We start from the raw sequence: 18916 nt of genomic DNA on the forward strand, positions 1-18916 counted from the left end.
AGTATTCTTAAGATTCACACAAAATGGTGGAGTAACTCAGCGGGACAGGAATGGGTAACGTTTTGTACCGAGTTCTTCTTCAGCCACCAGCATGTGTAGTTCCTTCCTCCACACTTCTCTGTAATCTTGTTTAAATGGGTGAACTGGGAACCAGTTGAATGACTGTTTCATTGTGCATCAGGTCCTTCAAATTTAGAAACTTTTTTCTACAATTATATCATTTAAATCAACCTTGATTTTTACAATCATTAATTGTCTTCTTCACCTCTTTCCTCCGTTTCCTAAAGACCTCACCTGCAGCACTCATTTCCAAATGCTGTTGGGTCTAAATTTAACATACCTTCCTCATGATGTAGAAGGACTTCATTCAGCCCATCAAATCTATGCCACCGCTAAAGAGCGTTTCCATCCTCCCACTTAATTCCCTGAAAACAACTCATATGCTCATCAACTCTCTTCATGATTCTCCAATCACCCACCGACATCTTAGTTTTATTAGTTTAGTTTGGTGATACAGCACAGGTCCTTCGGTTCACCGAGTCCTCACCGACCAGCGATCCCCGCACATTAACACTACCCTACACACACTAGTGACAATTTCCACTTAATACAAGCCAATTAACCTACAAATCTGTAGGTCTTTGGAGTGTGGGAGGAAACCTAAGATCTCGGAGAAAACTCCCGCAGGTCACGGGGAGAACGTACAGACAGCACCCGTAGTTGGAATTGAACCCGGGTCTCTGGTGCTGTAAGCGCTGTAAGGCAGCAACTCTATCCCTATGTCCCCCATATCGGGAATCTCTGGAAGATTTTACAATACCCAATTAACTTAGCCACAGATCCTTGGAAAGTGGGAGGAATCCCGAGTGCCTGAGGGAAAACCCATGCCGTCACAGGGAGAACATGCAAACTGTACACAGACAAAGATTAGTGGGAATGTTGGATTTGCCCAGAAAGCAAAAATATTAGGGTCAAGCATGATCCACCCCAAATAACCTCGAGAAGTTCAATGGGCAAAATATAATGCACCAAGTAAAGAGAAACACCAAATCCCAAAGAATCCTGTTAAATTATGAAAATTTGATGTGTTTGGTCATTTACTCAAAAGCACTGCACTAATCAAAATTAGACAAATATTACTAGTTAAGTATACATTAAGCTCACATTTCAACAGGCCTGAGACCTTCTTCTGACCAAATGCTAATGGGTGCACCCTGCTACCATTCACTGGTTGGACACACAAAAAGAAACAAAATACTGTCGTAATTCAACAGGTCAGGCAGCATCCCCGGAGACCATGGATGAGTGGCATTTCAGGTTGTGACTCTTCTTCAGATGCTGGTCTCCTTGAGCAGTAGATCAGCTGACCAGGGACGGCATGGGAGCAGAGCAGTAAAGTTGCTGCCTTACAGCGCCAGAGACCCAGGGTCAATCCTGACTATGGGAGCTGTCTATACGGAGTTTGCACGTTCTCCCCATGAACTGCATGGATTTTCTCCGGGTTCTCCGGTTTCCTCCTACTATCCAAAGATGTAAAGGTTTGTAGGTTAATTGGCTTGGCATAATTGTAAATTGTGCCTAGTGTGTTTAGGGTAGTGTAAGTGCCCGGGGATCGCTGGCCAGCACGGACTCGGTGGGCTGAAGGGCCTGTTTATGCTAAACTAAACCAGCCATTAGAAGCAGGCAGCGTGTGGCTTGGTGAGAGTGAATGTACAGGGGGTGAACAAAAGAGGTGTAGGGTGAAAGGTGCTTGTGAGGGCCAGCTCATTCTACACTTCCTTCGTGAGAGACTCCTAATGAATCTTATTAGAGCTGTGATCAAATCTCACATCACTTGGACCAATGTGACTGGCTGATGCTATGCATAGTTTTCCCCATTTATCCTTGTTAGTTGTAACTAAAACCCTGCAAGGCTTTGAGGTTAATGCCCCCTTTCTTAATTCATAGACCTGTATTTGTGGTTCTTATGACCTCATTGAGGCTCTTTTAATTCTGCTGAAGGCTTTCACCTTCCTTTCAAGCAGTGAGTTCAAGACAACTATAATTCCTTGAGTCTTGTTTTTCTGGATACCCATCTAATCCTTCCATAAATTAATGGAAACATATGTTCCCTTGTGGTGTGTTGTATCTAGGGTTGCCAACTGTCCCATCCTTGTTCCGTATTTGACTGCTACTACTTGGGTCGAGGGGGACTGTCGGGTCGGAGTGCCGCATCCGGCCCCGCCTCACCCGTCCCGATGTAGTGCAGCCCATGGAGTGCAGCAGCAGCAAAGCCTTGCCCGTGGCCCCATCGGTCGGCAGCCCGGCCGGCTGTCTGACGTTCAAACCTTTGCTTACCGTTGACATGACCACCCCTCCTTCTCATGGTCCTTTGATGTTTTGTCCCTTATTTGGGAGTGAGAAAGTTGGCAACTCTAGTAGTATATTCACTGCCAGGTTGAAGGCTTTACTTGACAGTCAGCACAAATGATCCCCATAACCTTTAGCTTTTAGATTATACATACAGCGTGGAAGCAGGCCCTTCAGCCCACCAGGTCTGTGCTGACCAGCGACCCCCACACTTTGACACTATCCTATACACACTGGGGACATTTGTTTACAATATTATCAAGCCAATTAACCTATAAACCTGTACGTCTTTGGAGTGTGAGGGGAAACTGGAGCTCCCTGGGAAAACCCACGCAGGTCACGGGGAGAACCTACAAACCCCGTACCGACAGCACCCATAGTCAGGATTGAACCTGGGTCTCTGGCGCTGTGAGGCAGCAACTCTCCCGCTGTGCCACCGAGCCGCCCTAATTCACCTGTCGTTCAGCAATTTTCAGGATGGCAGCGGTCCCCATTGAACATCTTTTTCCAATACAATTAACGTCAGAAGCAGCTGGCGGCATCTGAGGCATAAGCTTCCCCAACACAGGGCAAAACATGAAAGGAACAGAAGCTTTTATGGACGAGCAACTCTTACCTTATACTATACAAAACCTTTCCGTTTTTGAAAATACGGAGCAGTTTGTTATCTGTTGTCACTTCGTGGAAGTTGGCCCCTTTTTCATTGGCAAAGAACAAATCAGGCTTCCAAATGGAGTCCAACATGGAAGGATCCAAATCTAAGGAGGAGTCAGGATATTCGCTGTAGGCTAATCGTGGATCATTCCATGTTTGTCGCAAGAATATATTCACCCTGTAGTCCTAAACAAATTCAAAATTACTTTAAAAATATGTTCACTCAACAGGCTTACATTTCCATTTGCTAAATAAACTTTACGGCAAGCTAAGTTTGATTCATGAATAAGCACAGTAACTAACAGGAATAATATTTTGGTTTCAGTGCTATTAGAGGTAACGTTAACTCTCAAGGACTAGGTGCTGTACGGTTACATGTTATACGATGGTTCTCAAGAATGGCAGGAATCTTGTGTGGTACATCAAGGGATGCCTAACAAGAGGCTTGTGGTGTACGTCAAAGGATGTCTAAACGTCCTTGTGCTGCACAGCTATCTTAACCCTATCTTAACAACAGAGGAGGATGAGTGAAAGTTGGTGCCTTCCCTCACAGTGGGAAACTTTGATTGGCGATGTTTGTGTTAAAGACTATCGTGTTCTGTGTTTATTTATTTATTTATTTTTATTTTTTATTCGTATGGGTGTATGGTGACCACAAATTTCATTGTACCAATTGGTGCATGTCACAATAAGTATCTCTTGTCTTGTCTTGTCTCTTGTCATACGGAAGCTGCCATGGCATGACATTTGCTGGAATAGGCCTGGCTGGGGTAGTACTCTGTTACAAGGAAATATCATTACAGCATCATAAAGTGTTACAGGAATAATGTAAGGACCCATACAAGGTGTATTCACTTTAGCAGCAGTCCAACTGCAAAATGTATGATGTTCTGTACAATGTCCAGATATTCATTTTACCGCTCTTTTCATCAAATCCCTTTATCTTTTTGTGGCAAACCACACTGAGAAATACTAAATCTGAGATATTTGGGCCTATTCGTGAAGCATTTGAGCTGATATAATGTCAAGGAGCAACTTCTAGTTCGGAACTACTACTTAAAACACACAACCCAATGTTTTGTTTAGTTTAGTTTCGAGATACAGCGTGGAACCAGGCCCTTCGGCCCATCGAGTCCGCACCGACCTGTGACCCCCGCTCACACACTAGGGACAATTTTACATTTTTATATTTATACCAAGCGAATTAACCTACGAACCGAAGATCTCGGAGAAATACTGTACGCTGACCTTGCATTTGGAAAAAATAAGTTTTGTCTTAACTGACAAACCAGAGTTATTTGTTAGAATATTGTCTCCATTTATTGAATTCTTAAAAAAGTGAATTGGTTTAACACAAGATCAGGGTTGAAACTTTGAGTTTGGGATTGGATGAATATCTCCACAATCTTGTTATTTGTAATTTCTTTTTTTCGTCTTTTTTTTCTCTTTATTAGTTTATATCTTATCTTTTTCTCTCTTTATCTTTATTCTTTAAAAAAATTTTAAAAATTGAAGCTATGTAAGAAATCTGTAATAAAATTGTCGCTTACTACTATTTGTATACATGCTTCTAATAAAAAATATGAAAGAAAATAAAATAAAAATACTGCAAGCTGATTAGAATCCCAGTGCTACTTTATGTTGCTGACATTTTAATAAACTCTAAACTGATATAATGATATGACAATGTCATACAAAATTTGGAGATGCTTCACTGTCTTTACGTTTTTAATTAGATTTGTTTAGGTTGGCCTATTCAAGACGTGATCATTTTAAGGTTCATTAAATAATGGTCTCAGTGGCATTTTGTAGACATATTGCTTGATTTCCTCTTCACTACTAAAGAACACGCACACTCGCTACATAATGTCATGCTAATTAGGATATAACTAAGGCAAAAGAAGCAGATGCATTACAGTATATGTTTCATCAAATCTTTAGGTGTCCTAGCAAATCAGCTGATTTATTTTCTAATCAGGTAATTCATTACCTCTAATTCTTTCCTATCCTTGGCTACCACCCATTCACTTCCTAAAGATGCCATCTCACTATTGGGTATGGATTCATGGTGGCATTGGGTCATTTGCCACCATTCACCTCACCACGTTGCAGAGAAAGAAACAAACTTAGTTTAGTTTGGAAATATACGGCACATGGAAACACTGGCCCATTGAGTCCACACCGACCAGCGATCACCCACACACTAGTTCTATCCTTACACACTAGGGACAATTTACAGAAGCCAATTAACTTACAAACCTGCACGTCTTTTGGGATGGGGGAGGAATCCGGAGCACCCGGAGAAAACACATGCAGTCATATGGAGAAGATACAAACTCTGTACAAACAGCACCCATAGTCGGGATTGAACCCGGGTCTCTGGCACTGTAAGGCAGCAACTCTACAGCTGCGCCACCGTGCAGCCAATATGATTAATGAATCAGATTAAGTCGCTGGGCTTTGTGCATGGCCTCCATTTAGTGATGGTGCTCATGGGATTATGTGCATGAACACATGTAAAAGAGTGGACCTGACTGTACACTATCATTTAATGGAGGCACTTTGTCTCTCATCAATTAACTTTCCAATGTTTTAGTAATGATCTGGTAAAGCAATTGAGCTGCTTCTGTTTGGAAAACTCTAAGCAATATGCATGTTTATATTGAAGGCAGAGGAAAGGGAATTATATTCAAACAATGCACCTCCTTTTCAAACGTACCAAATTCAGAAAACTTGCATCTTCATCATTGCCTGGTTTGTTATGTAATCTTTTGAATCAGACCTTCTCTGATTGTTATGTTCTTGTTGTTAACAGCGCACTTATGAAAATACCAACATCATGCTTGCAATTCATTGTTTAAATGCAATTTATTTCCATTATTTTTTAAAGTGATTTACAGCTTACCGCTATTTAACTGAAGTATTTAAGTGTTATTAATATATGGAGATTAATTACATGATATTTCTAAAATATAATGGGCTTGTGGCTTTGTGCCAGTTCTGTGAATATCCAGGCATAGACAATATTTTATATTTAATGATACTTTTCTGCTGGAATTGACTCCAGCAACGGTGTGTCACTTAATCACTCAGACTACTGTACCGATAAACGTAAGACCTTTGGGTAAGGAACATTATATATTATGCTTATTTGATGGCTGCCAGAGATTCAACATATTTAATCACAGCACAAAATGACATGAATAAAACTGGTGGCTTTTGAACAAGCAGCAGGTTTTGATGAAGGACAAAATATTCTGTTTGCTCTTTGTTAACAAGAATTCTGCTGAACATTACCAACTAAGGGTCTATTTTTGTGTGAACAGCTCTCTCAGCCTTCATTTATGGCGCATTGATTGGCAACAGGTCAACATGGTAATCGGCTGTCAGGGGTAATAGGGAGAAGGCAGGAGAATGGGGTTTAGAAGTAAAGATAGATCAGCCATGATTTAACGGCGTAGTTGACTTGATGGGCTGAATGGCCTAATCCTGCTCCTCTTACTTATGAACATATGAATTCATGTAATCCATGGAATTTAGTGAAACTATGAATATAGAATTTTTGCATCTTATTTTCAAACATTTATTGGTGCATATTGAATTAAAATAGCTATTTGACATTGTTAATGTAATATTTGTTTGAAGAGTTCATTGAAACACAAAGGCTTCTTGGAATAGTGTGTTTTGTATTGCACTGAATTATTTGTTTGTTCTTAGTTGAGGGTGACACAGTGATGCAGCAATAGAGTTGCTGCCTCACAGTGCTTGCAGTGCCTGAGACCCGGGTTCAATCCCGACCAAGGATGCTGTCTGTACGGAGATTGTACGTTCTCCTCGTGACCGTATGGGTTTTCTCCGAGATCTTCGGTTTCCTCCCACACTCTAAAGACGTACATGTATGTAGGTAAAATGGCTTGGGAAATGTAAAAATTGTTCCTTGAGTGTGTGGGGTAGTGTTAATGTTCGTGGATCGCTGATCGGCGTGGACTCGGTGGGCCGAAGGCCCTGTTTCTGTGCTGTATCTTGAAACTAAACTAAACCAGTTCCCTCGTGTCCAGAATTACCTTCAATCCATCATTCGAATGTTCGAATATACTGTACGCTAATTAGAGTCCCAGTGCTACTCTATGTTGCTGTTTAGATTTTAATAAACTGATATAATGATATGACAATGTCATGCAAAATTTGGAGATGCTTCACTGTTTTTATGTTTTTAATTAGATTTGTTTAGGTTGGACTATTCAAGACGTGATCATTTTAAGGTTCATTAAATAGTGGTCTCTGGCATTTTGTAGAAATATTGCATGATTTCCTCTACGCTACTAAAGAACACAAACACTCTCTACATAATGTCATGTTAATAAGAATATAACTAAGTCAAAAGAAGCAGATTCATTACAGCGCATCGTTAATCAAGTCTTTAGGTGTCCTATCAAATCAGCTGATGTATTTTCTTATCAGGTAATTCATTACCTCCAATGATTTCCTATCCTTGGCTACCATCCATTCACTTCCTAAAGACGCCATCTCACTATTGGGTATGGATTCATGGTAGCATTGTGGCATTTGCCACCATTCACCTCACCACGTTGCAGAGAAAGAAACAAATCTGGTTTAGTTTAGTGATATACGGCACATGGAAACACTGGCCCATTGAGTCCACACTGACCACTGATCACCCGCACACTAGTTCTATCCTACACACTGGGAACAATTTACAGAAGCAAATTAACCTGCAAACCTGCACGTCTTTTGGGATGTGGGAGGAAACCGGAGCACACGGAAAAAACCCATGCAGTCATACGCAGAATGTGCAAACTCCACATAGACAGCACCCATAGTCAGGATCGACCTCAGATCTCTGCCGCTGTAAGGCAACAACTCTACCACTGCGCCATTGTGCCACTCCGTTTAATATTTTTGTTTTAACACTGCAAGGGACTGGACACAAGCCAATTATTTTCACTCAAGTACTTTACTAATCTACAACTTTGCATGTGACAATCCACAATGGTAGTGTATGAACATGAACCAATTAGTTCTGAACTCATCTATATTAAAACCTAAGCTGTTCACTAGCTTCCACTGACTACAAGGTTATTAAGTTAAGTACATGTGTGCCATCTCAACACACAGGTCAGTGACCAAGTACTACAAACTAATTGACAGAAACAAGGAGCTGTAGATGCTGGTTTACAAATAGGACACAAAGTGCTGGAGTAACTCAGCAGATCAGGGAGCATTGCCGGAGATCATAGATAGGTGATGTTTCAGGACAGGACTGAAGGCATCAGTCTGAAGGAAGGTCTCAAACCAAAACGGCTCCCATTCCTTCTCTCCGGGGGATGAGAAACCTGAAGGAGAGGAGAGGCTGGACAAAGCATGACAGGTGATGGGTAGACAAGGGCAGATAGTTGGAACAAAGGTCAGAGATTAAAACCTAAGGCATGGGACAAAAGGACTGAAGAGTTGTGAATTGTGAAGCCAGAGGAAGGATTGTGGATGGAGGGAGGAGGGAGGGAGGGGGGTGGGGAAGGGAGTTAGTTTGTACTGAGTTAGCTCTCTCCTTCAGGAGAGCACTAATATGATAAATCAATAGAATAGCGGTGAATCAAAGAGGCAAACACTGAATCATTTTCCAGGGTGGAAATGCACAGCACTAGAGGACAAAAGGGTATAGTGGGGTATAATGGAGCTGAGCGGGGCATGTTTTTTTCATTGAGAGTGGTTGGCGCCAGGAACATGGTGTTGCTGTGGGTGGTAGTGGAGGCAGACACTGTAGTGGTGTTTAAAAGGCTTTTAGAGATGAACATGGAATTGCAGGGAATAGAGGGATATGGATCATGTGCAGGCAGATGAGATCAGTTTAACTGCATCAAGTTTGGCAAAACATAAGGGCCCGATCCAGTGCCGTACTGGTTTATATTCTATGGTTTTTATATAAATACATGTTATTACCGTTTTTAAATATAATGCTAGGATTTGGGTTAATTTCAGCTCTATTGTTTTGCTGTTGTATTTATCTTTTTAACATAATTACTAATTACCACATTTTTGACAAGGAAGGAGAAATTAATATTTTACTACGTGAATAAAGTCACCGTGATTAATAATACTTTTATCTTTGGAATCAAACTTTTGATCAGGTATTACATTGCATACGTGGCTGGCATTTCATTGTGGAGTCACAAATCATTTTTCTCACTTGACACTTGAGTTCAATTGAAACTCTTTAGGTAATTCCATCCTAATGTCCTTTGAGCATTAAATCACAACGTTAAATTCTCGTGGTTTGATATCAATTGGAAACTCAACTCACAAAGTCTCCCAATAAGTTGAAGATAGGTTATGCAGCCATTTAGAAAGTATTTAGGAAGGAACTGCTGGTTTACACTGAAGATAGACACAAAATACTGGAATAATTCAGCGGGACAGGCAGCGTCTCTGGAGAGAAGGACTGGGTGATTTTTCGGTTGAGACCGTTCTTCACACTGAGAGTCAGAGGTGAGGAAGACAGAGATTAGCATTGTCTGCTTTGATCTGGCATTTTCACACTTCACCCTTCCATATCTCTAGTCTCTCTATCCCCAGAATCTCAGTCTGAGGAAGGGTCTCAATCAGAAACGTGACCCATTCCTTCTCTCCAGAGATGCAGCCTGTCCAGCTGAGTTACTCCAGCAATTTGTGTCTATTTAGAAAATGTTCACAGTGATAGATTGCTGGGAGAGTATTGTGTTTTATGTGGGGTGTAGAGTTTTCTTGATGTTGCAACTGTAAGAAAAAACAAAAAATGTCTCTTTTTCAGTATTCAGTTAGCTGCAGAAGACACTACTGCTTTGCTGTATTAGCACAGCACAAAATAAAAAATCAAAGGAAAAAATTTAACAAAAAAAATCCCAAATATTTACTATGTAGGTGTTTAAGGTTTTCTTAAATATAAAATAAGTGTATTTTTAAAGTGAAGGTTACCTGTTAATAATTTTGCTGAGTTTCCTTTCAGTTCTCTCAAGGTCAATCAATTTGAAAAACAATTAAATGTAGTACAGGTATTAATCATTTTATTTTCTTCGTAATGATAGTGAGTGCAAAATGTAATTTGCAAGGCACAGAATACAACAAAACACAAAAACATGAGCTCCAATCATGCCGACTATCGATCACCCATTCACACTAGTCCTATGTTATCCCAGTTTCTCAATCATTCCCCACACACCAGAGGCAATTTACAGAGGCCAATTAACCTGCAAACCTGCACGTCTTTGGAGTGTGGGAGGAAACCGGAGCACCCTTGGAGAAAACGCACGCAGTCACAAGGAGAACATGCAAACTCTGTACAGACAGCACCCTTAGTCAGGATTGAACCTGGGTCTCTGGCGCTGTGAGGCAGCAACTCTACCGCTGTGTCACTGTGATGCTACTGCTGCACCATTCTGCTGCAAATGGCGCGTGATTTGACTTTTTGAAATTGCATTTTGAAGGCAAGTAGTTTGCTACACTAGGCACTTCACGTAGCATGCGTATCAATGTTAATGTTCCTGTCCAATGTAGGGCGGAGAGGTAATACCCCAATGAGTTGCTTCTTGATTATGATTGTGATTTTGGGATCTGTTAGACAGATTAAATGTAAGTAGTTAAAGCAATGAGAGGCAGGGAGTTAACTGAACGGCCGCTGGAATACTTCAGTGAAGCTTTTCTATCAGTAAATACAGGGGAATGAATAATTAAAGTAATTACATGTGAAGGAGTTTATTCAACAATAGGGTCTGCCTGAAAAAGCCAGAAAGCTTGTAACTAATTCCCCAGCAGTTGATCCACATAATTATTGAAAATGTATTAACATTAATTACCTGGCATTGACATTGGTCCTCAGTCAATATGAGCAACAGTCACTGTGATTAAACAAGTGTAGGAAGGAACTGCAGGTCCTGGTTTACACCGAAGGTAGACACAAAATGCTGGAGTAACTCAGCGGGACAGGCCACATCTCCGGAGAGAAGGAATGGGTGACGTTTTGGGTCTTCAGACTGAGAGTCAGTGGGAGAGGGAGACTAGAGATATAGAAGGGTAAGTTGATTGAGAGGAAAGGGTCTCGACCAAAAACGTCACCCATATCTTCTCTCTCGAGATGCTGCCTCTCATGCTGAGTTACTGCACCATTTTGTGCCTATCTTTGGTGATTATACAAGTTTTTAACTGTCTGCTTTGAAGGTATGATGTCAATTGGGAGGGATTATTGTCATTGAGCAAGTGTATGCTTTTAATGTAAATAACAGGGTGAGATTTGACTGATAATGTGATCTGAATTGATTTTTTTACTGATAATAATAATGCGTTATTTTACTATTTATTTCCGATAATCCATGGAGGGAATGTCATGGGAAAATAATACTTGGGTTTAGATTTACACAGATCTCCTAATGGTCATGTTCATGACAACCACAAGTGTGCCCCTTGCATACTTTAGATGGGCCACAGTGCTCATGCCTGAGGTAGGCATTTGATGTGCAAATGAGACTCGAGCACCTGTCTGATCTCCTTTGCAAGACGGATTTGCCCCTCTGGCTTTGAATTTTGCTGCCCAACAAATAATCGGAACATGAATGCTCCTGAATTTGTATAGGTTTTGTTAATGGAAGTGTAAGATTTCAATGCCGGTCTCCTTGTGAAAATCCAAGCTTGGCATATGTCTTGAGGGCCTAGAGGGGACTTAGTGTCTGCATTCCTAGCAGGAGGAAACGCAGCTAACGCCATATGTTCACAGTTCCTCAGGTATAAAGTTAAACATACTAGATGCTGCTCTGAGTGCAGCCTGCCCTCTCCATGATAAAAACGGAGCTTTGCACCTTTGTGCTAGCAACAGATGGTAAACTAAATCACACCACGGTGCTATCTTGGAGATGGTCAAACCCAACATTCAGATAAGGAAGATAGACACAAAATGCTGGAGAAACTCAGCAGGATAGGCAGCATCTCGGGAGAGAAGGAATGGGTGACATTTCTGGTGGAGGCCCTTCTTCAGACTGCAGAAGAAGGGTCTGAAGAAGGGTCTCGACCTGAAATGTCACCCATGCCTTCTTTCCAGAGATGCTGTCTTTCTTTGGTGTAAACCAGCATCTGCATAAGTTCATGCTCATAAGTGATAAGTTCATGCTCATTAGGCCATTCGGCCCATCATCTACTCTGCCATTCAATCATGGCTGATCTATCTTTCCCTCTCAACCCCATGCTCCACCTATAGCCCTGACACACTTGCAGTTCCTTCCTACACATTCAGAAAAGCAATGTTTGGAGAAAGAAAAGCTAAAACAATATTTTCTTTCAAACTTTTTTAATTGGTTCTGTTGCCTTTAATTTGTTTACATCTTGTGGTGTCAATGACAAGGCTGGTATTTATGGTATTTATTGCACATCTTTAATTGACTTGAATTAAGTGGCTTCTGGGACAATTTCAAGGGGCAGTTAAACCCAGCCTCATTCATGGATCTATAAATAGTCATGAGCAGGTTAAGATTCCTCCTTGAGGATCAAGTGAACCAAATATGTGCTGACAATAATCATGTAGTTTCATGTTCACTATCTCTGACACTTGATTTTAATTTATAATATTTTTAATTTCTTGAATTTTGATGATTTAGTTGCTATGGGTTGAACTCAGGCAAGTAGTCCAGACTTCTGCAGACTGATCCATAACTTGATCTCCGTTTTACTACATCAGGAAATAATTATAAACTCAATTCTGAAATTCTGTTCAAAGGGGCAACACAGTGGGGAAATGAGTAGAGCCACTGTCTCACAATGTTAGAGGCTAAGGCTTTGTTTGTATGATGTTTGCTCATTCTCCCTGCGACTGTGTGGGTTTCCTCCAGGTGCTCCAGTTCCTCCCATGTCCCGAATACATCCAGGTCTGTGGGTTTACAAGCTCAGAGTAATTTGCCCCCAGTGTGTAGGTGAGAGGAAAAATCTGGAGGTAGTTTAGTTTAGTGATACAGCGCGGAAATAGACCCTTCGGCCCACCGAGTTCCCACCGACCAGCGATCCCTGCACACTAGCACTATCCTACACACTAGGGACAATTTTTATCAAAGCAAATTAACCTACAAACCTGTACGTCTTTGGAATGGGGGAGGAAACCAGAGCACCCGGAAAAAACCCATGGGGAGAACGTACAAACTCCGTACAGACAGCACCCGTAGTCAGGATCGAACCCGGGTCTCTGGCGCTGTAAGGCAGAAGTTCAACTGCTGAGCCGCCCACACGTTGATGAGAATTTGGGGAGTAAAAGAAATGGGATGAAATGCAGGTCTGGTGTAAATGGGTTGACATGGAATAAGTTACCCGACGGGACTGTTTCCGTGTTGTATATCTCCTTGAGTTAATGTGAAACAAAGCCATTGATATTACACCAGGAAGCCTATTAATCTTAAAGGTAGACACAAAAAGCTGGAGTAACTTAGTGGGTCAGACAGCATCTCTGGAGAAAACGAATAGGTGACGTTTCGGTTCTAATCGTGTTTGAGTTAGTAAGTTTACAGAGCATAACAATTAAATCTAGGCTATTCAAGTCCATGTATCTACTTAAAAAAAAGAAGAGACTGCAGACGCTGGAATCATGAGCAAAAAGAGAGATGGTGGAAGAACTCAGCTGGTCAGGCCGCAGCTTTGGAGGGAAATGGACAGGTGAATGTTTTGGGTTGGAACTTTTCTTTGGACCTTCTTGTTCAGCATGTCTGGCACGGGTGTGTTGGCCCTTTGGCACAACCATGACCAAGATGCCCATCTCCGCTGGCCCCATGCGCGTGCATTTGACCCTTATCCATCTAAATCATTCCTGTCCATGTATTTGTTCAAATGGTCTATTAATGTTGTAATTGTATCTGCGTAAACACCTTCCTCTTCCAGTTTGTTCCATATACCCACCATGCTCTGCATGAAAAAGTTGTCCCCCAGTTTTATATTAAACTTTTTCCCTCTCTCACCTTTAACCAATGCCCTGTAGTTTGTGGTTCCCTAACCCGTGGTAAAAATACTATGTACATTCACCTGATCTATGCCCGACATAGAGTATACCTCTATGAGATCACCCCTCAGTCTTCTACACTTCTGACGAAGTCTACACTTGTGGCGAGACTCCTGACGGGCACCCGAAAAAGGGACCACATCACCCCCGATTCTGGCCTCTCTCCACTGGCTCCCTGTACGGTTCCGAATCCATTTCAAGATCCTTCTTTATGTTTACAAAGCCCTTAACGGGCTTGCCCCCACATACATCAAAAGTCTGCTTACCCACCACACCACCTCCAAGTCCCTCAGATCGGCCGACTTGGGGTTGCTGAACATCCCGCGGTCTAGGCATAAGCTCAGGGGCGACTGAGCCTTTGCGGTTGCAGCTCCTAGACTGTGGAACAGCATCCCTCTTCCCATCAGAACTGCCCCCTCCTTAAAGCTCATCTTTACTCTCAAGCCTCTCTTGACGTCCTCTGATGGAAGGCTATTTGTATGTATTTACAGTATGTATGTACTTAATCTATTAACCTCTGTTGTATAACGTTAGTACCTCTACCAATGTAAAGCACTTTGGTCAACGAGAGTTGTTTTTTAAATGTGCTATAGAAATAAAAGTGACTTGACCTGACTTCAAGGAATAAAGCCCTAGCCTGCCTAACCTGTCCCATACCTCAGCAACATCCTTGGAAATCTTTTCAGCGCTCTTTCCAGCTTAATGGCATCTTTCCAATAGCTGGGTGACTGAAACTGAACAAAGTACTCTAACTATAGCCTCACTAATGTCTGATACAACTGCAATATAATGTCGTTTCTTCTACAGGCAATGCTTTCACTGATGAAGGTCAGCCTGCCAAATGCCTTCGTCAACAACCTATCCGCATGTGATGCCACTTTGAAGGAATGATGTACTTATTATGCACTTATGTACCACAAGTCAAAATTCTAAATTGGGGCAATGCCAACTTTGAAGGTGTAAGGCAGGAACTCACTCAAGTTAATTGGAACAGGTTGTTTGAAGGGAAAGATACATCAGGAACGTGGGATGTTTTTAAAAGTGTGCCAACAAGAGTCAAGGGCATGCATGTTCCTATTAGGGTGAAGGGCAAGGCAGGGAATGAGGGCTCCCCAATTCTATCATAGATGAGGCCTTCACTAGGGTCTCCTCGATATCCCACAGCTACACAGAAAGTCCTCCTTGTCCTCACCTTTCACCCCATCAGCTGTCACATGCGGCACATAATCCTCCAACATTTTTGCCACCTCCAACGGGATCCCAACACCAGTCACATCCACTCATCTTCACTCCAATCCACCTTCCGCAGAGACCATTCTCTCCACCACTCCCTGGTTTACACTTCCCTTCCCACCCAAACCACCCCCTCAGCAGGTAACTTCCCCTCAGCACCTCATAATGCACGTGGGCAGCTTACAATCCAGCAATATGAATATTGATTTCTCTCATTTCAAGTAACGCTTACATTCCCTCTCTCTCCGTTCCTCCCCCACCCTAGTCGTCCTGCTAGTTTCAATGTTCGTATCCCTTCGTTATCACCTCTTCCACAGCCAACAATGGACCATTGTGGGCTCCACCTTTCCTGGGTCATCGGTGCCGGCTCTGATTTGTTCTGAATCTTTTCATACGTCTTGTTTCCCTCTCCCCTGAATCTCTGTCTGACGAAGGGTCTCGAACCGAAACATCACCTATACATTTTCTCCAGAGATACTATGCTGCCTGACCTACTGAGTTACTCCAGCATTTTGTGTATATCTTCGGTGTAAACTAGCATCTGCAGTTCCTTCCTACACCTGGGGGAAACCCGCACGGTCACAAGGAGAACGTGCAAACTCCACTCAGACAGCACCCGAGTTCAGGATCGACCCTATGTCTCGGTGCACCACTGTGCGGCCCTTCGAAGTATCTTCTAATTATTTAATCAGTTCACCTCAGTCTCTGTAGTCTCTAAATAAAGTAACCTACTTACATGGTCTGGAGTAAAAAAAGTTATTTTGGATTGAAACTTAACACTGGAATTTCTTCAAAATAACATGATTTTTTTTGACAATGCCTAAACCGCAAACGATGTTAGGCACAGCTGTGATAGGACACTTTTTTGTTCTTTTTCACATGGCTTGTGATGAGATGCGTCTTAGACTTCATGATCATTCCTTATATCTACATGCACATTTTCAGTGAGAATGCATGAGACTTTAATTTAATTGACTGAAAAAATGACTTTAGTTTAGTTTAGTTTATTGTCACGTGTACCGAGGTCCAGTGAAAAGCTTTTGTTGTGTGCTAACCAGTCAGCGGAAAGACAATACATGATTACAATCGAGCCATTCACAGTGTACAGATTCATGATAAGGGAATAACATTTAGTGCAAGGTAAAGCCAGTAAAGTTCAATCAAAGATAATTTGAGGGTCTCCAATGAGGTAGATAGTAGGTCAGGACTGCTCTCTAGTTGGGGTAGGATGGTTCAGTTGCCCGATAACAGCTGGGAAGAAACTGTCCCTGAATCTGGAATGTGGGCTTTCTCACTTCTGTACCTTTTGACCGAAGGGAGAGGGGAGAAGAGGGAGTGGCCAGGTGCGACTTGGCCTTGATGATGCTGCTGGCTTGGAGTCAATGGAGTCAATTTCCCACCAAAATGATTTCTACCTCCAACGGGATCCCAACACTAGTCATATCATCCCATCTCCGCTCCAATCCGCCTTCCGCAGAGACCATTCCCTCCACCACTCCCTGTTTAACACATCCCTTGCCACCCACTCCACCTCGACTCCATCCTATCCTCCTGGTCCAAATCCTCCCGATCTATGTCCAAGATACCTCACATGCCCTTGGTCTATTTTATGACTTCCGCTTTCCGAACCCCCACTCCCTCATCTTTACTATGGACATTCAATCACTCTGCACCTCCATCCACCACCAGGATGCCCTTAAAGCTTTCCATTCTCCATCGACCACAGGACCATCCAATTTCCCTCTACTAACACGCTACTCCGCCTAGCGGAGCTGGTCCTCACCTTCAACAACTTCTCCTTTGACTCCTCCCACTTCCTCCAAGGTGTGACTATGGGCAACCACGTGGACCCCAGCTATGCCAGCCTCCTTGTAGGGTACGTTGAACAATCCCTGTTCCAGGTGTACGCTGGTCCTATCTCCGAACTGTATCTCCGTTACATTGACGACTGCATTGGTGCTACCTCGTGCACCCATGCAGAACTCATGGACTTCATCAACTTCACCACCAATTTTCATCCTGCACTCAAATTTACTTGGACCATCTCCGACATATCCGGTAGGCGGCGCGGCTCTGGTCAGCAGCGGCCTCTGCAGCCTGTCCGCGTTTTTATTATTTTTTTGTCTGTGTTTTTATGTAGTTTTTTGTTATTTTATGTTGGGGTGTGTGTGTGGGGGGGGGGGCGGGGGGGGTGGGAGGGGGGGGGGGAAACTTTTTGAATCTCTCCCTGCACTGGAGACCCGACCTTTTCCAGGTGTCGTTGAGGCCGCAACGAGGAGCGGCCTCCAACAGGAAGAAGCCGGGGACTCAGGTGTCGACTCACCATTGCCGTCGCGGAGCTGGCCGAGTCCGGAGCGGGTGGAGCGGTGGAGGAGCGCTGCTGCTGCTGCTGTCGTTGCTGCTGCTGCTGCTGCTGCTGCTGCTGCTACCGGAGAGTCGGAGGCTCCAACGACGGGTCTGTGGACGACGGCACCGGGAGCCCACGGCTCCCTGGAGGGAGACCGCTTCTCAGGGCTCCTGCAACGGCGACTTCTCCCGCCCGAGTTGCGGGGTTGAAGAGCTCCTGGAGCGGGGCCTGACACCACTGCCCCGCGCGGCTGGAATGGCCGCGGACTCTGCGAGCGCACACCGGGGGCTCTAACACCAAGACCCGGTGTGCGACCTCGCACCACCCGGCGTGGCTTTAATGGCCGCGGGACAATCGCCATCGCCAGCCGGGGGCTATGACTTTGACTCTGACATCGGGGGGGGGGAGAGTGCAGTGGAGAGATAAGTTTATTTGGCCTTCCATCACAGCTATGTGATGGATGTTTATGTTAAATGTAATTATTGTTGTGTCTGGGGTCTATTTGTATGTAATGTATGGCTGCAGAAACGGCATTTCGTTTGGACCTCCAGGGGTCCAAATGACAATTAAATTGACTCTGACTCTGACTCTGACCTCCCTCCCCTTTTTTGATCTCACAGTCTCCATCGCAGGAAATAGACTATTGACTGACATCTATTACAAACCCACTGACTCCCACAACTATCTCGACTACACTTCTTCCCACCCTGCTTCCTGCAAAGACTCTATCACCTACTCCCAATTCCTCTGTCTACGCTGCATCTGCACCCAAGATGAGGCATTCCATACTAGAACATCCGAGATGTCCTCATTTTTTTAGGGAACGGGGGTTCCCATCTCCCATCATAGATGAGGCCCTCACTCGTGTCTCCTAGGAAACTCTTGCTCCCCCTCCCCCTAGATGCAACAGTGACAAGTCCCCCTAGCCCTTAAATTCCACTCCATCAGCCATCGCATACAACGCATGATCCTCCGAACTTTCCGCCACCTCCAACGGCAACGGGATCCCACCACGAGCCACATTTTCCCATCTCCACTCCTTTCTGCCGTCCACAGAGATCGTTCCCTCCGCAACTCCCTGGTTAACTGATCCCTTCCCACCCAAACCACCCCCTCCCCAGGTACCTTCCCCTGCAACTGCAGAAGATGCAACACCTGTCACTATACCTCCTCTTCCACTCTGTCCAGGGACCCTGACAGTCCTTTCAGGTTAGGCAGAGGTTCACTTGCACCTCCTCCAACCTCATCTACTGTATCCATTGTTCAAGACGTGGACTCTTATACATCGGCGAGACCAAACGCAGACTGGGCGATCG

The 18916-nt window shown here is 43.5% G+C and overlaps 1 protein-coding gene across 4 annotated transcripts in view; it reads right to left on the bottom strand.

Moving 5' to 3' along the window:
* The window catches only part of glra2 (glycine receptor, alpha 2), a 219206-nt gene that overhangs the window by 100090 nt on the left and 100200 nt on the right, over positions 1-18916 (bottom strand). For all 4 annotated transcript variants that reach the window (XM_055644380.1, XM_055644379.1, XM_055644383.1 and 1 more), the window contains exon 4: positions 2966-3189. In XM_055644380.1, coding sequence (XP_055500355.1) covers positions 2966-3189 — 224 coding nt within the window. The remainder of the gene's footprint in view (positions 1-2965; positions 3190-18916) is intronic.

The sequence above is a fragment of the Leucoraja erinacea genome, chromosome 13, assembly GCF_028641065.1.
Source record: "Leucoraja erinacea ecotype New England chromosome 13, Leri_hhj_1, whole genome shotgun sequence".
In the NCBI taxonomy this organism is placed as follows: Eukaryota; Metazoa; Chordata; class Chondrichthyes; order Rajiformes; family Rajidae; genus Leucoraja; species Leucoraja erinaceus.